This window comes from Belonocnema kinseyi, chromosome 7 (assembly GCF_010883055.1).
Source record: "Belonocnema kinseyi isolate 2016_QV_RU_SX_M_011 chromosome 7, B_treatae_v1, whole genome shotgun sequence".
Lineage (NCBI taxonomy): Eukaryota > Metazoa > Arthropoda > Insecta > Hymenoptera > Cynipidae > Belonocnema > Belonocnema kinseyi.
The window spans coordinates 112,682,381-112,697,239 of NC_046663.1; the positions used below are offsets into that span (position 1 = coordinate 112,682,381).

At 39.3% G+C, this 14,859-nt stretch overlaps 1 protein-coding gene across 1 annotated transcript in view; it reads right to left on the bottom strand.

Annotated features, from left to right (window-relative positions):
- Nucleotides 1–13,403: 13,403 nt before the first annotated feature.
- LOC117176927 (calpain-C) overlaps nt 13,404–14,859 on the bottom strand; it is a 246,160-nt gene continuing 244,704 nt past the window's right edge. Inside the window, exons 14-16 of the mRNA XM_033367325.1 lie at nt 13,945–14,061; nt 13,764–13,822; nt 13,404–13,636 (exon numbers count right to left, since the gene is read on the bottom strand). Of these exons, the coding sequence (XP_033223216.1) occupies nt 13,610–13,636; nt 13,764–13,822; nt 13,945–14,061 (203 nt within the window). The 3' untranslated portion in view covers nt 13,404–13,609. The remainder of the gene's footprint in view (nt 13,637–13,763; nt 13,823–13,944; nt 14,062–14,859) is intronic.

A 14,859-nucleotide genomic window follows, 5' to 3' on the forward strand; every position in this document is an offset into this window, starting at 1 on the left:
AAATCGGCTTCGAATTGGTTCCTCAGCCACCGTATTCACCAGACCTGGCCCCCAGCCACTATTACTTGTTCCCTAACCTGAAGAGATGGCTCACCGGTAAGCGTTTTTACTCTAATGAGGAGCTCATAGCTGAAACTGAGGCGTATTTTAGAGACCTTCCGATCGAGTACTTTTCGGACGGTATCAAAAAGTTAGAAAATCGTTGGACTCGCTCTATCGACCTAAAAGGAGAGTATGTTGAAAAATAAAACCGACTTTGGCCAAAAAAACGTCTCCGTGTTTCATTTTTCAAGGACTTACCAGACTGCCTAGTACATATGCCAAATATGAAATTCCTAGAATGCAACATTCCTTGGGTATCCTTACAAAATCTTGCATGCTCCTCCAAGGGCTCCTTTTACCGGTGTGTACGAAATACCGCAGTAAGGTTCCAAGCCAATCAGGGACTCTGAAGCTCCTATCTTAGCCAGTGCATCTGCTTTCTTATTAGCTTCAATAAATCTTTGTGGCTGGGAACCTAGATGAGCCTGACCCAGTTTTTACCGGCTACCTTAAGAAGATCTTGAGGACAACTCCAGGCTAGACTGTAAGTAGAATTGTCATATATTCCAGCCCTTGTTCCCGGAAAGAATTATTTAAAGCCCACTGTGGGTCAAAAGAGACCTCCTTATGTAAATAATTTTTCCATTCTTCCTTCATCATGGAATGCTTGCATTTTACAGAAGATGGCCTTAAAGGATTACATGAAGGATAATTTCCTCAACATAACATCAGTTTGCATAGCGAGAATATTATCCTCGTATAACATGCCCTTACAACAATCATGTAGATCTAACACATCAACATCACTTTCACATCAACATTCTTACTAGGAGTCTGTAAACCTCCTCTTTCTTACGAAAAGGTACAACGGCAGGATGTCCAGAATGACCTCAAGAGCTGACATTTAGCTGTTCACATTTACTGTTTTTCAAATAATAATGAGTTTAAAAGCATGGAAATTATTATTAAAAATTATTAATCAGTTAACGTTGTCAGGATTATTTTATATTTTTTAAATTTATTCACATATGATTAAAGCGTGAGTTTCGTAAAAAAATAATGTATTGTAATGCATAATGTTAGCATTCAACACAGTTGTTATTGGTTCTTTCCATAATTCCAGATGAAATCCTGTGATGTAAAGGGTAGTGAGAAGAAAACAATCCAATTACAGGAAAACACTAGTTAACGTTATTTATTTTTAAAGCCCTTTAATAAAATGTTAATTATAAAAGAAACATCAGATAACTTCACACTCACGATTATTCTGGCAATTGTTCTTAATCGTTTTATTAGGTCATAATAAATAGAAATTCTTCGGCGTTCCAAAAACGATCCGGCGCGGGGCGCATTGGGACGCTTACTGGCGAAAATTACGCGCTAATCGCCACATACCCATATAAATATATTCTCACAAACAAGCACTCAACCGAATTGAACAGAAAACTGGCACACTCTTGACATACCGCCCACCTACTCTTTAATTTTTTCATGTAGTCCGGTCACTTCAATCGTGAACATCTCAGAGAGAAAAAATGTTAAAGAAAACCCTTACAGTGCATGTCAATGTCTCTTTATTTTTTCGTCGATTGCATGCTTAGCTGTTATTGTGCAAACATATGGTGAGGAACTGTCAGCCCTTATTTGTCGAAAATGACCGAAATAATGCTCTTGGATTAGATAGGTTAACTTTGAGTCAGGTTTTAAAAATATGACATTTTTTAAAAAGATTAAGTTCTTAAGGCTTTGAAGAATAAATAAAAAAAAAATTCGAAATTTTCTAGGCAAATTTTACAATACAGGAGCTTCTCAAAGTAAACCTATCTACTCGAAGTACATTATTTCGGTGCTTTCAGACAAATAAAGGTTGCCAGTTCCTCATCAGATTTTTGCACAATAATCGCCAAGTACGCAATCCGCGCAAAAATAAAGACACATTAACATGTACTGTACAGTTTTTAAAAACCATTTTTCTTATCTGAGATATTTACAACCAAAGTGACCGGACTACATGAAAAAATTAGAGAGTTGTGGTGTTGAAACAACACGAAATAAGTTTTAAAAAATTATATAATTAAAATTTTCAAATTATGCGAAAATGGAAAAAGTAGTAACAACAAAAAAAGAAAAAAAAAACAATTCTTATCGCCGGCCGTAAAAAACAATCACAAAATCAACGATTGGAATATTAGTCAAACGAATTGGTCACCTGCCATAACAAATACTCTACTATAAGAAAATAATATGCTGCGGAAACGGAGCTTCATAAAGAACGTATACCATATAAAAACAGTAAAAGTTTTTTTTTTAAATACAATATTAAAAATTTTTAAAAATACATATGATTACTATACTTCATAGCTTTAAGAGTTCTCGAAACCAATTATTTTATAAGACGAATTTCGCTTCAATTAGATTCTTTAAATTGTCCATTTCGAAGGCGGGAGAGCATCATGTTTAATTAATACCATATTTCCAACTTTAATGTTGGTTTGCTCCTGATTCCATTCATAGCGCTGTTGTAAGGAATGCAAATATTCTACGTTCCGCCTTCGCCAAAACATTTCCGCGATGCGTGGCACGATCTGCCACCTGGTCAAGCGATTTTCTGGAACGAGTTCCACCGAAGGTTCAGGAGCACCAGTCATAGGGGCATTGATCAAGAAATGACCTGGTGTCAGATACGAGAAATCATCAGGGTCATCCGAAAGAGAGCCTATTGGACGCGAGTCCAGGCATGATTCTATTCTAGCTAGAGTCATAGTAAATTCCTCAAAAGTTAAGGTATGTGAACCGACACATCTTCGAAAATGATGCTTAAGACTTTAAATCGCCTGCTTCCCAGAGTCCCCCTAAATTAGGTGATGCGAGTGAAATATAATGCCAGGTAATCTGCTAAAAAGCCTTGTGAAGTTTAGTCTGACACAAATTCTAAGTAAATTGCACCAGTCACACAACATATAAATAGTACAACATAGCCTCTATAGCTTTTTGACCTTTACCTGGAGCAAATCGCACAGAAAGTTGTTGTCATAAATTCAGGAAAGTTACCCATAATTTGTTGAACTGTAAAAGCTCGTTCACGCACACACGAGACACAACGACGAATTACACTCTTAACCAGAGTTCGGCCCCCGATTATCTAAAACGCTTGACAAAGAGTATATAAAAAGAGCTGTATCCCACCGTGCATAGATCGTATGAGAGCGTGTAGGGCAATGAGTTCACGAATACGACGACTAGGTAATATTATAGGATGTTTTTCCTCATATCTAATAGGAGTTCGATGTAAGCAACCACTTAAGCGTAATACACCCGAACCATCCAGAAATGGGTTCAAGGTCTTCAAGAGTGAACCTGAAGAAATCACGTTTCCTTTTTGTAGAGCATGTATCTCAACATCAAAGGCACTACTTTGCACTTGTTGGATACACCATAAAGAGGCATTATTAATCTCCGATACAGAGAGAGAGAGAGAGCAAGGCTCTTCAGCAGATCCTCATCTTCTGTCAATTTTCTGAACCTGCGAAGAAGAGCTTCAATAAAACGTCGATAATAGGCTGTAACTCTAATCAACTTAGGCCAAGATGCAATTCTGTCAGCAAGATCAGTGAGAAATTGCTTCTACTCGACAGAATGGTGAGTGAGCTGACAAGTTTTGACCGAAGATTTCGGCTTGAGGTCAATGCCAACAGGCAATAACGCCCTAGATGCTGGCCAAAATGAGGAGTTATGCACTAGCCAAGGAGGACCTCGCCACCATAATGTATGACTCAATAACTGATCAGGTAAGAGACCCCTGGAAGAACAATCGGCAGGGTTGTCCCCTGCAGAAACATGTATCTATCTTGCTAGTGGAACACACTTTAGGATTTGAGCCCCTCTGTTGGATACAAATGTGCGCCAAGTAGAAGGATGTTTGCTGAGCCAGGCCAATACTACTGTAGAATCGGTGTGGCAATATAATGGTACGTTTTCAAATCCCATTGTTGCAATTAAAAAGCGTAATGCTTTGGCTAGCAATTGAGCACCACAAACTCATTTGACCAGTTCACCTTGGGATCTGAATCTCTTCTAACTTTGACAGGCTAGTATAATAGCTATTCCAACTATCTAATAGATCCTCAGGTAGACTCTCGTCTCAATCAAATTTGCGAAACTAAAGTTCCTGCATTATTATTTTAGCTACAACAACAACCGGTGAGAGCCACCCTAACGGATCATAAAGTTTGGTAATGACAGAAAGAATTTGTCGTTTGGTAGGTAGTTCAATGGGTCGCGCTTCTACCTGAATTCGAAATCTATCCGAAGTCGGATCCCAATGTAGACCCAAAACTTTCAACTGAATGTTCTCCCCAGCAATAAAATTCAAGAGCTCTTTCATGATTGCCAGAAGGACAATCGAGTAGCAATTGCTCATCATTAGAAGCCCATTTTCGGAGATGAAAACTTCCTCGAGCTATTAATTGAGTGATCTGAGATCTTAGTTCTTTAGCTTCCTTCAAGTCATCAGCGGCAAATAACACGTCATCGACATAAATGTTATTTTCGAGGATAGACTTAGCTTGTGGAAAGTCAGAACCTTCATCTTTAGCTAATTGCTTGATGATTCGATTCGCAAGATAGGGTCAACACGCAATATAATAAAAAACTAAATCAGTTAATAATTTCGGCCCCGTATGTAACTGAGAATTCAAGGAAGTACCGTTGGAAGTGAGGCTAGATGCGTTGAAAATTACTCGCAGGTGCGTAGTAGAACTATCCTCATTAATTACAGGATGATGAGGAAGATAAACATTTTGATTAGAATTCATATCCGACAAGTCTGAGTTTTTCCATGTGACTTAGATTCTGATATTCAGATAGAAATTCCGAATATTCTTTGAAAAATTCAGGTGTGGCTATTAATCGAGACTGTATCTTTTGTAAAATTAATTTAGTACGATTTACAGAATGACCTATATCAATAGGTGGGCCATTCTTGAAAGGCAATCGAATCATGTACCGACCAGAAGGCAATCATCGATGGGAGGATAACAAATGTTCTTCACAGTGAACTTCATCTTCATTTAAAGAGGCTTCGAAAGGAGGTTCTTCCATCTCCCAAAAACGTTTCATGTCCTCATGCAGCACCTCTCTAGTAATATTAGAATGGGCTGTAATAGTCCCATGAGAGGATAATTGCTGGATTGGACCAGATAGAATTTAGCCAAAAATAGTATTCTGAGCGGTCAAGGAGCCTAATGTTCCTTGTATTAATCCAGACAATAAACAAAATCCGAATTTATCAGCCCCTAAAATCATATCAATCCGCGTGTTGCTAAAAGGATCAGAATCAGCCACCGATAATTGTTTTAATTCATGTGAATGTAACTTGTTCGGTGGTATAGGCGGAGTATACGACGAGATATCTAGTAAAACTAAAGTATGTGAAGCGACGGGGCTTCCCTTACGGTTTGTTGGACATAACAAGACTTTGGCTACTTTTTTAGCAGTACCAATCAACTCACCATCTACTCCATACACCAGTCTATTTATCTTTCGATACGCAGGACGCAAAGATTTAAGCACACTTTCGGACACAAAACTACACTCTGAGCCCTGATCTAATAAAACTCGAAAGACTTCAAACCTACCACAATCAGCTTCAATTCTAATATAGGCTGCAGTGAGTAAAGTGGAACGCGTCATGTTAGCATAGTTATTAAGAAAACAAGATACTTTATTATCAACAGCAAAATGATGCGTCTTCCGGATCGATAACGGAGTCTCTTGAGTTGAACCATTGCTACTATTTGATCGCGAAGCAACAGCCCCTTGAGAGGTTGTAATATGACTAGTAGAAGTAGATGGTTCAGAGGATACTGGATGACCTGAAAACTCTCTAAAGTCATAGTGCAATAACGTATTATGTTTACGATGACACTTTGCGCGGGTCACTTTGCTTGAGCATGCATATGGTCTATGACCAGGTGTGAGACAATTAATACAAGCATGATTGCGAAAAACGAGCTCCTTTCTTTTATCGACAACATGGCTTTTAACTGAAGATCCTTTTTTTTTCTTTATTTTTATTCACGAATCCTAGTTTTGATACTTGAATGGCATCTAAAGTTCTGATTCTAGTTGTTAAATATTCATCTAAAGTTTCATATGATGGATAATTAGTAGTAGAGCCTAGCTGAGTCTCCCACTCTTTTAGAGAAGCTAGATCAAGGCGTCTAACTGTCCAAAAGACGACAATATCGTCCCAGTGTTGAATTGGACGTTTTAAATTTTTAAGCGCTGCGAGAGCCTCATTTGTTGTATCGCGAAGCAATTTCAAATCGGCTACCGAATTATTACGAATTATTATGACCATTTTCATAACGTTTAATTGAAATTTTTCTATATACTTAAAGGTAAAAAACTCTTCTTGACAAAATCTTATTCTTCATAAAATTTTAGGAAGATCATATAGTAAATCTTTGACTTATGCTAATGTTATGTTATTAATAATGACTCTTTTAAAAACCTTAGTTCTGTTCTATGAGTGCAGATGCAATAATTTCAGCGGACAGAGAGTTTCCTTCTCTACTTTTTTTTTAGATAAAAACTTCCTGAAAAACATGCAAATAGAAATCGTGGAAAGTAATGGGACAAAGTTCGCCCCACATAAAAAAACTAAAAAAAAGGAACTAAGTCTCTCGCATGCGCTTAAATGACGCTAACTTGGCAGGACAATGATTCGCGGCTGGTTTAAAAAAAAGCAAGAAAAAAACAAAAACAAGGAAAAACGCAAATAAAATCAAAAACAAACATATACTCCCCGGGATCCATTTTAAAAGTAAGTGGTCTTGAGAAACCCTGACGGGAAAAATAACGGTATGAATAGATTTTACTGTTCACGTCGATTCATTCTTGTCACTTTGGAATTGGCCATTTCGACTCACTCACCTTCCTGCTTTTTTAGTTTTCATTGCCATATTTATATCAAAATTGCGGCGCGATTTACCAATTCACGAAGATTATACACCTTTCTTCCCTTAGATCTTCTTATATATAGTTCTTAGATCAAATCTCTTTATGAAAATTTGTCATGTAAATCAGACCTAGAAATCAAAAACAATCCGCAAGGTTAATATAATTCTTAAATTACTGCTAGCTTCTCTAGCCTTTTGAAAAACTATATTTTCAATAAAAGTTGTCCTATACCAATAATTTAAAAATTGATTAAATTTTGAGACGAACGAAAATAAATACGTGGTTCTTAAAATATTGAGGTTTTGCTACTGAGGAATTTTCGAAAAACAAGACGACCACACCTTTCCACCTCCTGCTCTCCATATAACAAATAATCTTTTTACTTCACGAATGTTTCTATGAATAAACAACGTGTTGTTCTATCGGGAGCTCCACCCCTTGCCACCCTAGATCACCTTTTATTTAACTATAATTTGAATGATCAGTTTCATAATTTGCTATAAAACGGAAACGTAAAAATCAAAGACAACAATAGTGATGGACAATCTTTCGCACCACGAAAGAACAAATAAAAAAATTATTTTGGATCTATTACTCTTTTGGCCAATAATGCCGACCATCTAGAGCTGGAAGAGCCAATGAAGATGGATTCAATGCGATGGATCGACGAAATCTTGGGACCTTTAGGTGGACGGAGCGACTAAATCGCGACTTGCTAAAGTGGTACGATACAAGTGTGGCACCTGAACGGGGTTACATGGCATGTATGTGAGCGGAACGCCGCTTACATATCCGCTATGTAACCACCGCAGGAGGAAGGTTCGGTCACTACTAACACGGTACAGCCATTCCGCGCAACTACCAGAGGTAACACTAATCAGGCACCATCACGGCCGTCGGCCATGTTCAACTGGCGAGAGCAGGTTATCGTAATCATCTTTCAAGCGCTAGAAGCACGGCGCAGTAGTTCCGTGCGGAAGGGTGAATGGCATCAGCAGGCGGGACTCCGTGTTACACCGAACGAACCCTGCATTCCCGCGGGGTAAAGCGACCATTTATCGATTGAGCCTAAGGCGGCCATTTAATAACTAGCAGTCATGCAGCCTATGGGAACCTCAGTACTCCGTAGGACGGAACCAATCGACGCGGCGTAGGCTAGTACGGAAGTACAAATTGGCAGAGGCACCTGATTGAATCATTTCCTCACGCGGTACGACAGCGACAGACCGCGGGGGTCGAGTTGGACATCTCTAAAGAGCTTACAAAAAAACGTGTGAGTGTGCGTACGCGTAATAATGTACGCTACACGGCGGTAGTACGCACGCGGGGGTGTCGGGCAGCCATATTGGAATAGCTGTGGGTGCTCATGTTATAAATTACGACCGTTTCTGTCCGTGTGACATCACCTGTAGTAATTTTTCTACAAAAAATTTAAAATAAATGTAGTAGACTTAATGAATTTTTGCAGTGAGTGTTCAGTATTTAACCGCGATTCATGGTGCTCTTTCTTACTTGCGTAGCCCCAACCCTGCTCCTCTCTCATAAAAACTAAGAGTGTGTGGAATAGAGTAGCCTGCCAAATTCGGGGGCATTTTCCTAACCAGCAGAGCTCGGAGAGGGGAACCCCTATCCGACGCTATTATAATTAACAATCAATGAAGTTCAGGGGTAGTTTTTGGATCGGAAGAGCATGATCCACGTACACGGTAATTCTGGCGATGTCAAGTGGATGATTTGGCCGGTATGTGAGCAGCCATTTTTATAATTAGGTTGCAATCCTGGGCCCATACTAGGTCAGGACTTAAATTAATTAATTAACAATTAGGTAAATCTGGTTATAATATAATTCAAAATTTTTTATGAGGACAACCGTAGGATTTCGCCGGGAATGGATGCTAATCTGAAAAATTGCGCATATTGTAGACGCGCAGGAATGCTTTGCAGGCTATTAATCGGGTGAAGCTTGGCACCTCGAAGAGCGCTGATGATAAGGAAGATTAGTTTAACAGAATATTCCGGGTACAATCATCGCAACTCCCTTATAAGGTCTTTAAACCTCTCTCTCTTTTAATTCTCCTTGGCTATGATGTTTTTGTCAGCTGGCGCCGAAAATTTGATAACGAACATGGTTCGCTTCTCGAAGTCAAGAAGAACCATATCAGGCCTCGAGTGTGCAACAGAAACAATTGTCGAGAATATAAAGTTCCAGTATATGCGGCACTTCTCATTCTCGACAATTGACTCCATTTCCCTAGGAACATTTACCGGAACGATATTAAGGTTATTGCCATACGAGTGACAGAGATGGTAATAAAGCACTCTTAGTACCGCTTTGTGCCTTTGGACGTAGGTCGTTCCCGTATGAGTTGGACAACTAGATAGTATGTGTTCTAAATACTCGGGGTGTGCATGGCACGCCCTGCAGCTATCATCGGAAATGTCTTCGCTCAAAATGTGGCGACGGTATGTTAAGGTGGAAATGCCACCATCTTTACATGCCAAAATGGAACTCTTCTTGCCAGACTTCAATCCGGGTGATTTAAAGAAAGCAAAAGTTAGCTCACACGACGTTGACTGATCCTGCACATTTTCGTGCAAGATGTCCTACAACCTCTTATCGAGGATCTGTTCACGGAAGTTTTTGTCACGTGCTTTCTTAATGCGGGCATTCAGCAGTGAATACTCGAGATAGATAAGATTTGATGCACTTGCTAAACACTAAGACTGACGTTAAGTCCGAGTGTTTCAGCAGCCTCCGCCGCTGCTTTGTACAGAAACGGCCCTTTTTCCACTTCTTCGTGCTTCCTGACCACTTTAAGAAAAGGGTCTCTTTCATTTGCGACTTTATGTGCTCTATCCATAATAATCCTGTTGTGAAGTCATTCAAGATTCAATATTCCGCGACCACCTTGACGGCGTAAGATGGAGAGTCGCGGAGCAGAAGATTTAAGATACATGCTTTTGTTCATGTGCATAACCTTTTGTGACCCGATATCAAGGGATCTGAGCTCGTTCTTCGTCCATGGAACTACTCCAAATGAATCGAGTACTACCGGGATGGTAAGCATGTTCGTTGCAGATACTTTGTTTCTCGCCGACAGTTCGGAAAAACAAATCTGCCGGATGAGACGTTTGTATCTGCTTCGGAGAGTATTCTTTATAGATGTCACATCCAGAATGAGGCTCTGTGGCACGCCCTGGTATGTATAAGTCTGTCCAACGCAAAGGTGTTGTATAGCGCTTCTGTTGACGGGCTGAGGGTCTTCAGGGATGCCATTAGGTTTTTCTCGCTTCAAATAAACCTTGGCGCATTTGCTAACCCAAATTCCATTCCTACTTCCTTAGTATATCGTTCGACAATAGGCTCGGTCAACTCAAGAAGGGAAACCGGCAAATTTAGAGAACTTAGGCGCGGGGGGTTAAGAGGCAGGGAGGGGAGTGAAATTAGTGCTCATGTTCATCGCAGATGGCGCTGAATCTAGTCAATTATTTTCAACTGAGTTGACCGAACCTGTTCCATAATATGCAGGTTTGCCGCGAAAGTACCCCTCGGAATATGTATATATACATATACAGTACAAGTCCGATAACTTTCCAACTTTGGGGCGAAAAATTAGCACACGTAGTGGGAGAACCACAATTAGTGTGTGATAAGGGACTCGCCAACGCCAAACCTTCAGCAATGGGTCCAAGTTATTCGGATTTTGGTAAACAAAGGGAATGATTACTTACCGTCTAAATAAGATGCAAGCTGAGGCTTCGAGAACATTGTAAATTTTATTTAGTTTTTGAGACAAATGTGCTTGTCTAAAAGATGTAATAGACAGGTAACACCTGGCTTCCGTGTATTCACATCACTCGCAGAAGACCAAAACCTTTTCCGGGCTTAGCTTGTTTATAAATGTTCCGACTGAGGCGTTAAATATACTCGTATTAAGGTACAAGCCGGTGCACGACACGGAAAAGAAAATCCAACCTAACTGTCAGTTTGAGAAAACTGAAAGATGGTAAACATTGGCCAAAAGTCAACGAAGTCAGTATTAGTAAACCACCGTAACAGGAAGAGCGAGTCAACACCAGCAAGGCGTAGCAATGCCGCGCAACTACGAGAGGCGGCAACAATTAGACACCATCACGGCCAGTTGTGGGTCCTCATTTGTAAGGATTAGCAACAACCCGTTCAGCTGTTGCGTCGTAGGAATAATGTGTAGAGTTTCATTTCATTTTAGAAGTAAGGGATAATTTAAATTTTATAGAAATAGAGTATCTTGATTTAAACAGTGTGTGTGTGCCCTCCCTCACTCGCGGAATCCCACACCTGTGTTCGTCTAATTTAATAGGTGTGTAAAGTTCGTTGGCCTGCCAAGCCTGGAGGCATTGTCGAGACCTGCGAGGCTCGGATAGGAGCCATCCTATCTGGCGTCTAGGAAAATAAATAAACGGGCTTCGTGGGTGGTTCATGAGTCGAAAGAGCGTGACTCACGGACTCTGTCATTCCGAAAATGCTACGCAACAGTGTGCCAGGTAAGTGAATACACGTCATGTTTTACTATCTAATTGTGATAAGAGTTTTTTTGTCCTGCGTCTACCCTGACCAGGTTACATACACGCGAAAAACTAGAAACATTATTACCAAAAAATTTATTGTTCGTGGTATATATAATTTTTTTTTCTTTCAGATTAATGTTGTTATAATTTTTTTTTGAACTCGTGGGCTTTTAGAGAACGAGTAGGATAGGCTGCCAGCAGGTGGGAATTTACTGGTCGAAAATTATAAAAGATTCTTCGAAGCTTGGGAATTTTTCGGTATTTTCAGGTGATCACCGGTATTTCGGGAGAAAGTTTGCAGGTGGTAGGAAAAACTGATCAAATCTTCGAAATTCTTCGGGCAGCTTTTTTTGTTTTTTGTTTGTTTTGTTAACGGCGCAACCTATGATATCAATAGATTACTACGACTCAGGAGAGGGGGAACCAATGCGGGAGGAGGATCAGGAAGAGCCTGATTTAGTTGAAAGCACATCGGGTAGCGAAACGCCGGATACAGTAGGGGCTAAGTCGGATAGGTCGGTCGGGGGGAACGATAGGCAGTCTAGGGCCAACCTCAGCGCATTATTAGCGCAGCTACCGGATTGGGTGAACGACCTAACGAGAGAGGTCCAACAAGTGATTTTAAGAGGGCTTGATTTAAACACAAACGGGGTAGACGAGGTTCTACACAAGCGCATGTGGCGAGTCTTCGTGCGTTAGAGGTGTAACCAGGCGATACCCTGGTACCCAGAGGACGAGGTCCCGCAGGGGCAGGTTACGTCGAAAGAAGGGACCAATGAGACGGCGTGAAGTCCCCCGGAAGCTACAAGGCAGCAAATCGGGTTCCACCAACCGCTTACCATGTTAGAAACGACCCCCTGTTTTGCGAATTTTGACGCTAGGCCTCGCGGAATTAAGACTAGAGCCAGCTGGACAGACGAGCACTAAGAAACATCCTTACATTTGGGCTACACGGTTTCCGGAGACAGCGCGATACCGCGGAAAGAACAGGGGGCAATTAGGAGGGTTGAGGGCCACAGTAGGGCTCAGGGCCTACCGATACAAGACCGTGAAAACCAAGTTTCGGTACCAGTGAGCCGCAGCATCATGATCCCCTGGGTAAGTAGAAGTAGGCACACCTGTGACTGTTCAAAGATATAGTGTTGGTCAAATCCCTACTCCTTTCTAACGTATCGTAGGGGACAGGAAGGCACTTCTCTGAATGTTTGCAGAAATAATGATGGTTAAATCCATACTCCTTTCTAACATCTCGCGGGGGCGGAAAGGGCCCGGAATGAAAAGTAGTATTAAAAACATTTGAAAATAAAATTTTAATATCTTTTTCCCACAGTATAGGCTGTTTCCTTAAAGTATGCTTTGTATACACAACAAGTTTTAAATCCATGAAGAATATGTGGTAACAAGTTTGATGATAAAAGAAAGTTTTGAGTATGTTAACATTTTTCACAAAGTTCATAATTTTTGTCCATTTGAATAAAAAATACCTTTTTTAATGATCAGTATCATCAATAAAATTTGAAGATTTTAAAGAAATTATATTAGAAAATTCTTTTTCAGTCTATGATGAAACGATTTCTCTAATAGAAGTAAAATCGGAAAACATGAAGTTGTTTCAATTTAATGTTGCAAAATAATATATATTTTCCAATGTTAAAATGACGAAAACTCTATAAGAACTAACAATACAAGTTACTCTATTTACTGCTATCTTTGGGATATTTAGAAACTTAAATAAATAATTTTTTATTCAATATTTTGGTTCATAATAAATACATGCATAAGAAATAAAGATACATAGGCTCATAATGAAAAGAAACAGGATATACAAAATATATACTTAATTTTATTATCTAGCATGATTTTTTTATACACACAACATTTTATACATACTTGATTTTTTATGAAAATTATACGACTTCGAACGCGATGGAATTATTTTACAGTGGAAAAGGTAAATGCGTATTATCGTTAATATGGCTATATCTTAAATGTAAAAAATGATACAACGAATCAATATTTACAAACAATTTAAAGTACAAAAATCACGGAACTTATCTCAGCACATTAGAGACGATCGTAGCCACTGAAACAGAAAGAAATAATTTAAATAAAAATAAAAAACGTTTCAAAATTTGAAGCAAAGATCTTTTAAGAATTGCATCAGAATTTTTATTGAAAATTGAAAGTTGATAATTTTCTCAGTTTCTTACCTCTGCTAAACTTAGTTTGATAGTTCCATTTTGTAACGGATCTTTGCTTTCAAATATCCCTAAACAAAAATGTGTAAAATTGAAGTATATTTTCAAATTAAATTTTCCATAATTCGCACGGGTAATTTATTTTAATTTAAAGTATTTTAACATTTTTAAAATATATATGAAATCTAGTTACCAAAAGCATCGCTTAAATGTAAAATTGCTGAAACAAAGTCGCCAAATCTCAAAGTTCCGTCCTTCCTCATATATCGGAGGATGAGAATCGACAGTACATCCGTATTTAGTTGAAACCCTGTGCATTATTTTTAGATTTATTTGACATTCTATGTATTATCATAATTTATTCAAGATACACACACACACGAGGTGTGTTCAATAAGTAAGGTGACTTTTCAATTTTCGCGGGCCACGTACATTCAAGTTTTGAATTTTTTGTTTTGTTGTGTTGGTACACTCGTCACGATCATATGTTCACAGTTTTGACTATATTGCATTAAATTTTGTGTGAAAAATGGAATCCAGTGCTCTAAAACTGTTGAAATGCTGACAGTTGCATACGGTGAGTCTACTCTGAGTAAGAAAAATGTGTATAAGTGGTACAAGCTGTTCCAAGAAGGCCGAGAGGATGTCAGGTGTGTCAGCGAAATTTGTTCCAAAACTGCTTAATTTTGATCAAAAGATCAATCGCATGACCATCGCTCAGGAGATGTTGAATGAAGTCAATAATGATCCTGATTTTCTCAAAAGGGTTATAACTGGGGATGAATCGTGGGTATATGGTTATGACGTCGAAACTAAAGCGCAATCGTCTCAGTGGAAGCATTCTGAATCTCCAAGACCGAAAAAAGCACGTCAAGTTCGGTAAAATGTGAAGGTTTTGCTCACTGTCTTCTTTGATTACCGTGGCGTAGTGCATCAGGTATTCTTACCACAAGGTCGTACGGTCAATAAGGAGTATTACCTTCAAGTTATGCACCTGCTCATTCACCGCTGCTTGTGAAAGATTTTCTGACCAAAAACAGCACCACAGTCATGCCTCAGCCTCCATATTCACCGGATTTGGCCCCCAGTGACTTTTTTCTTTTCCCAA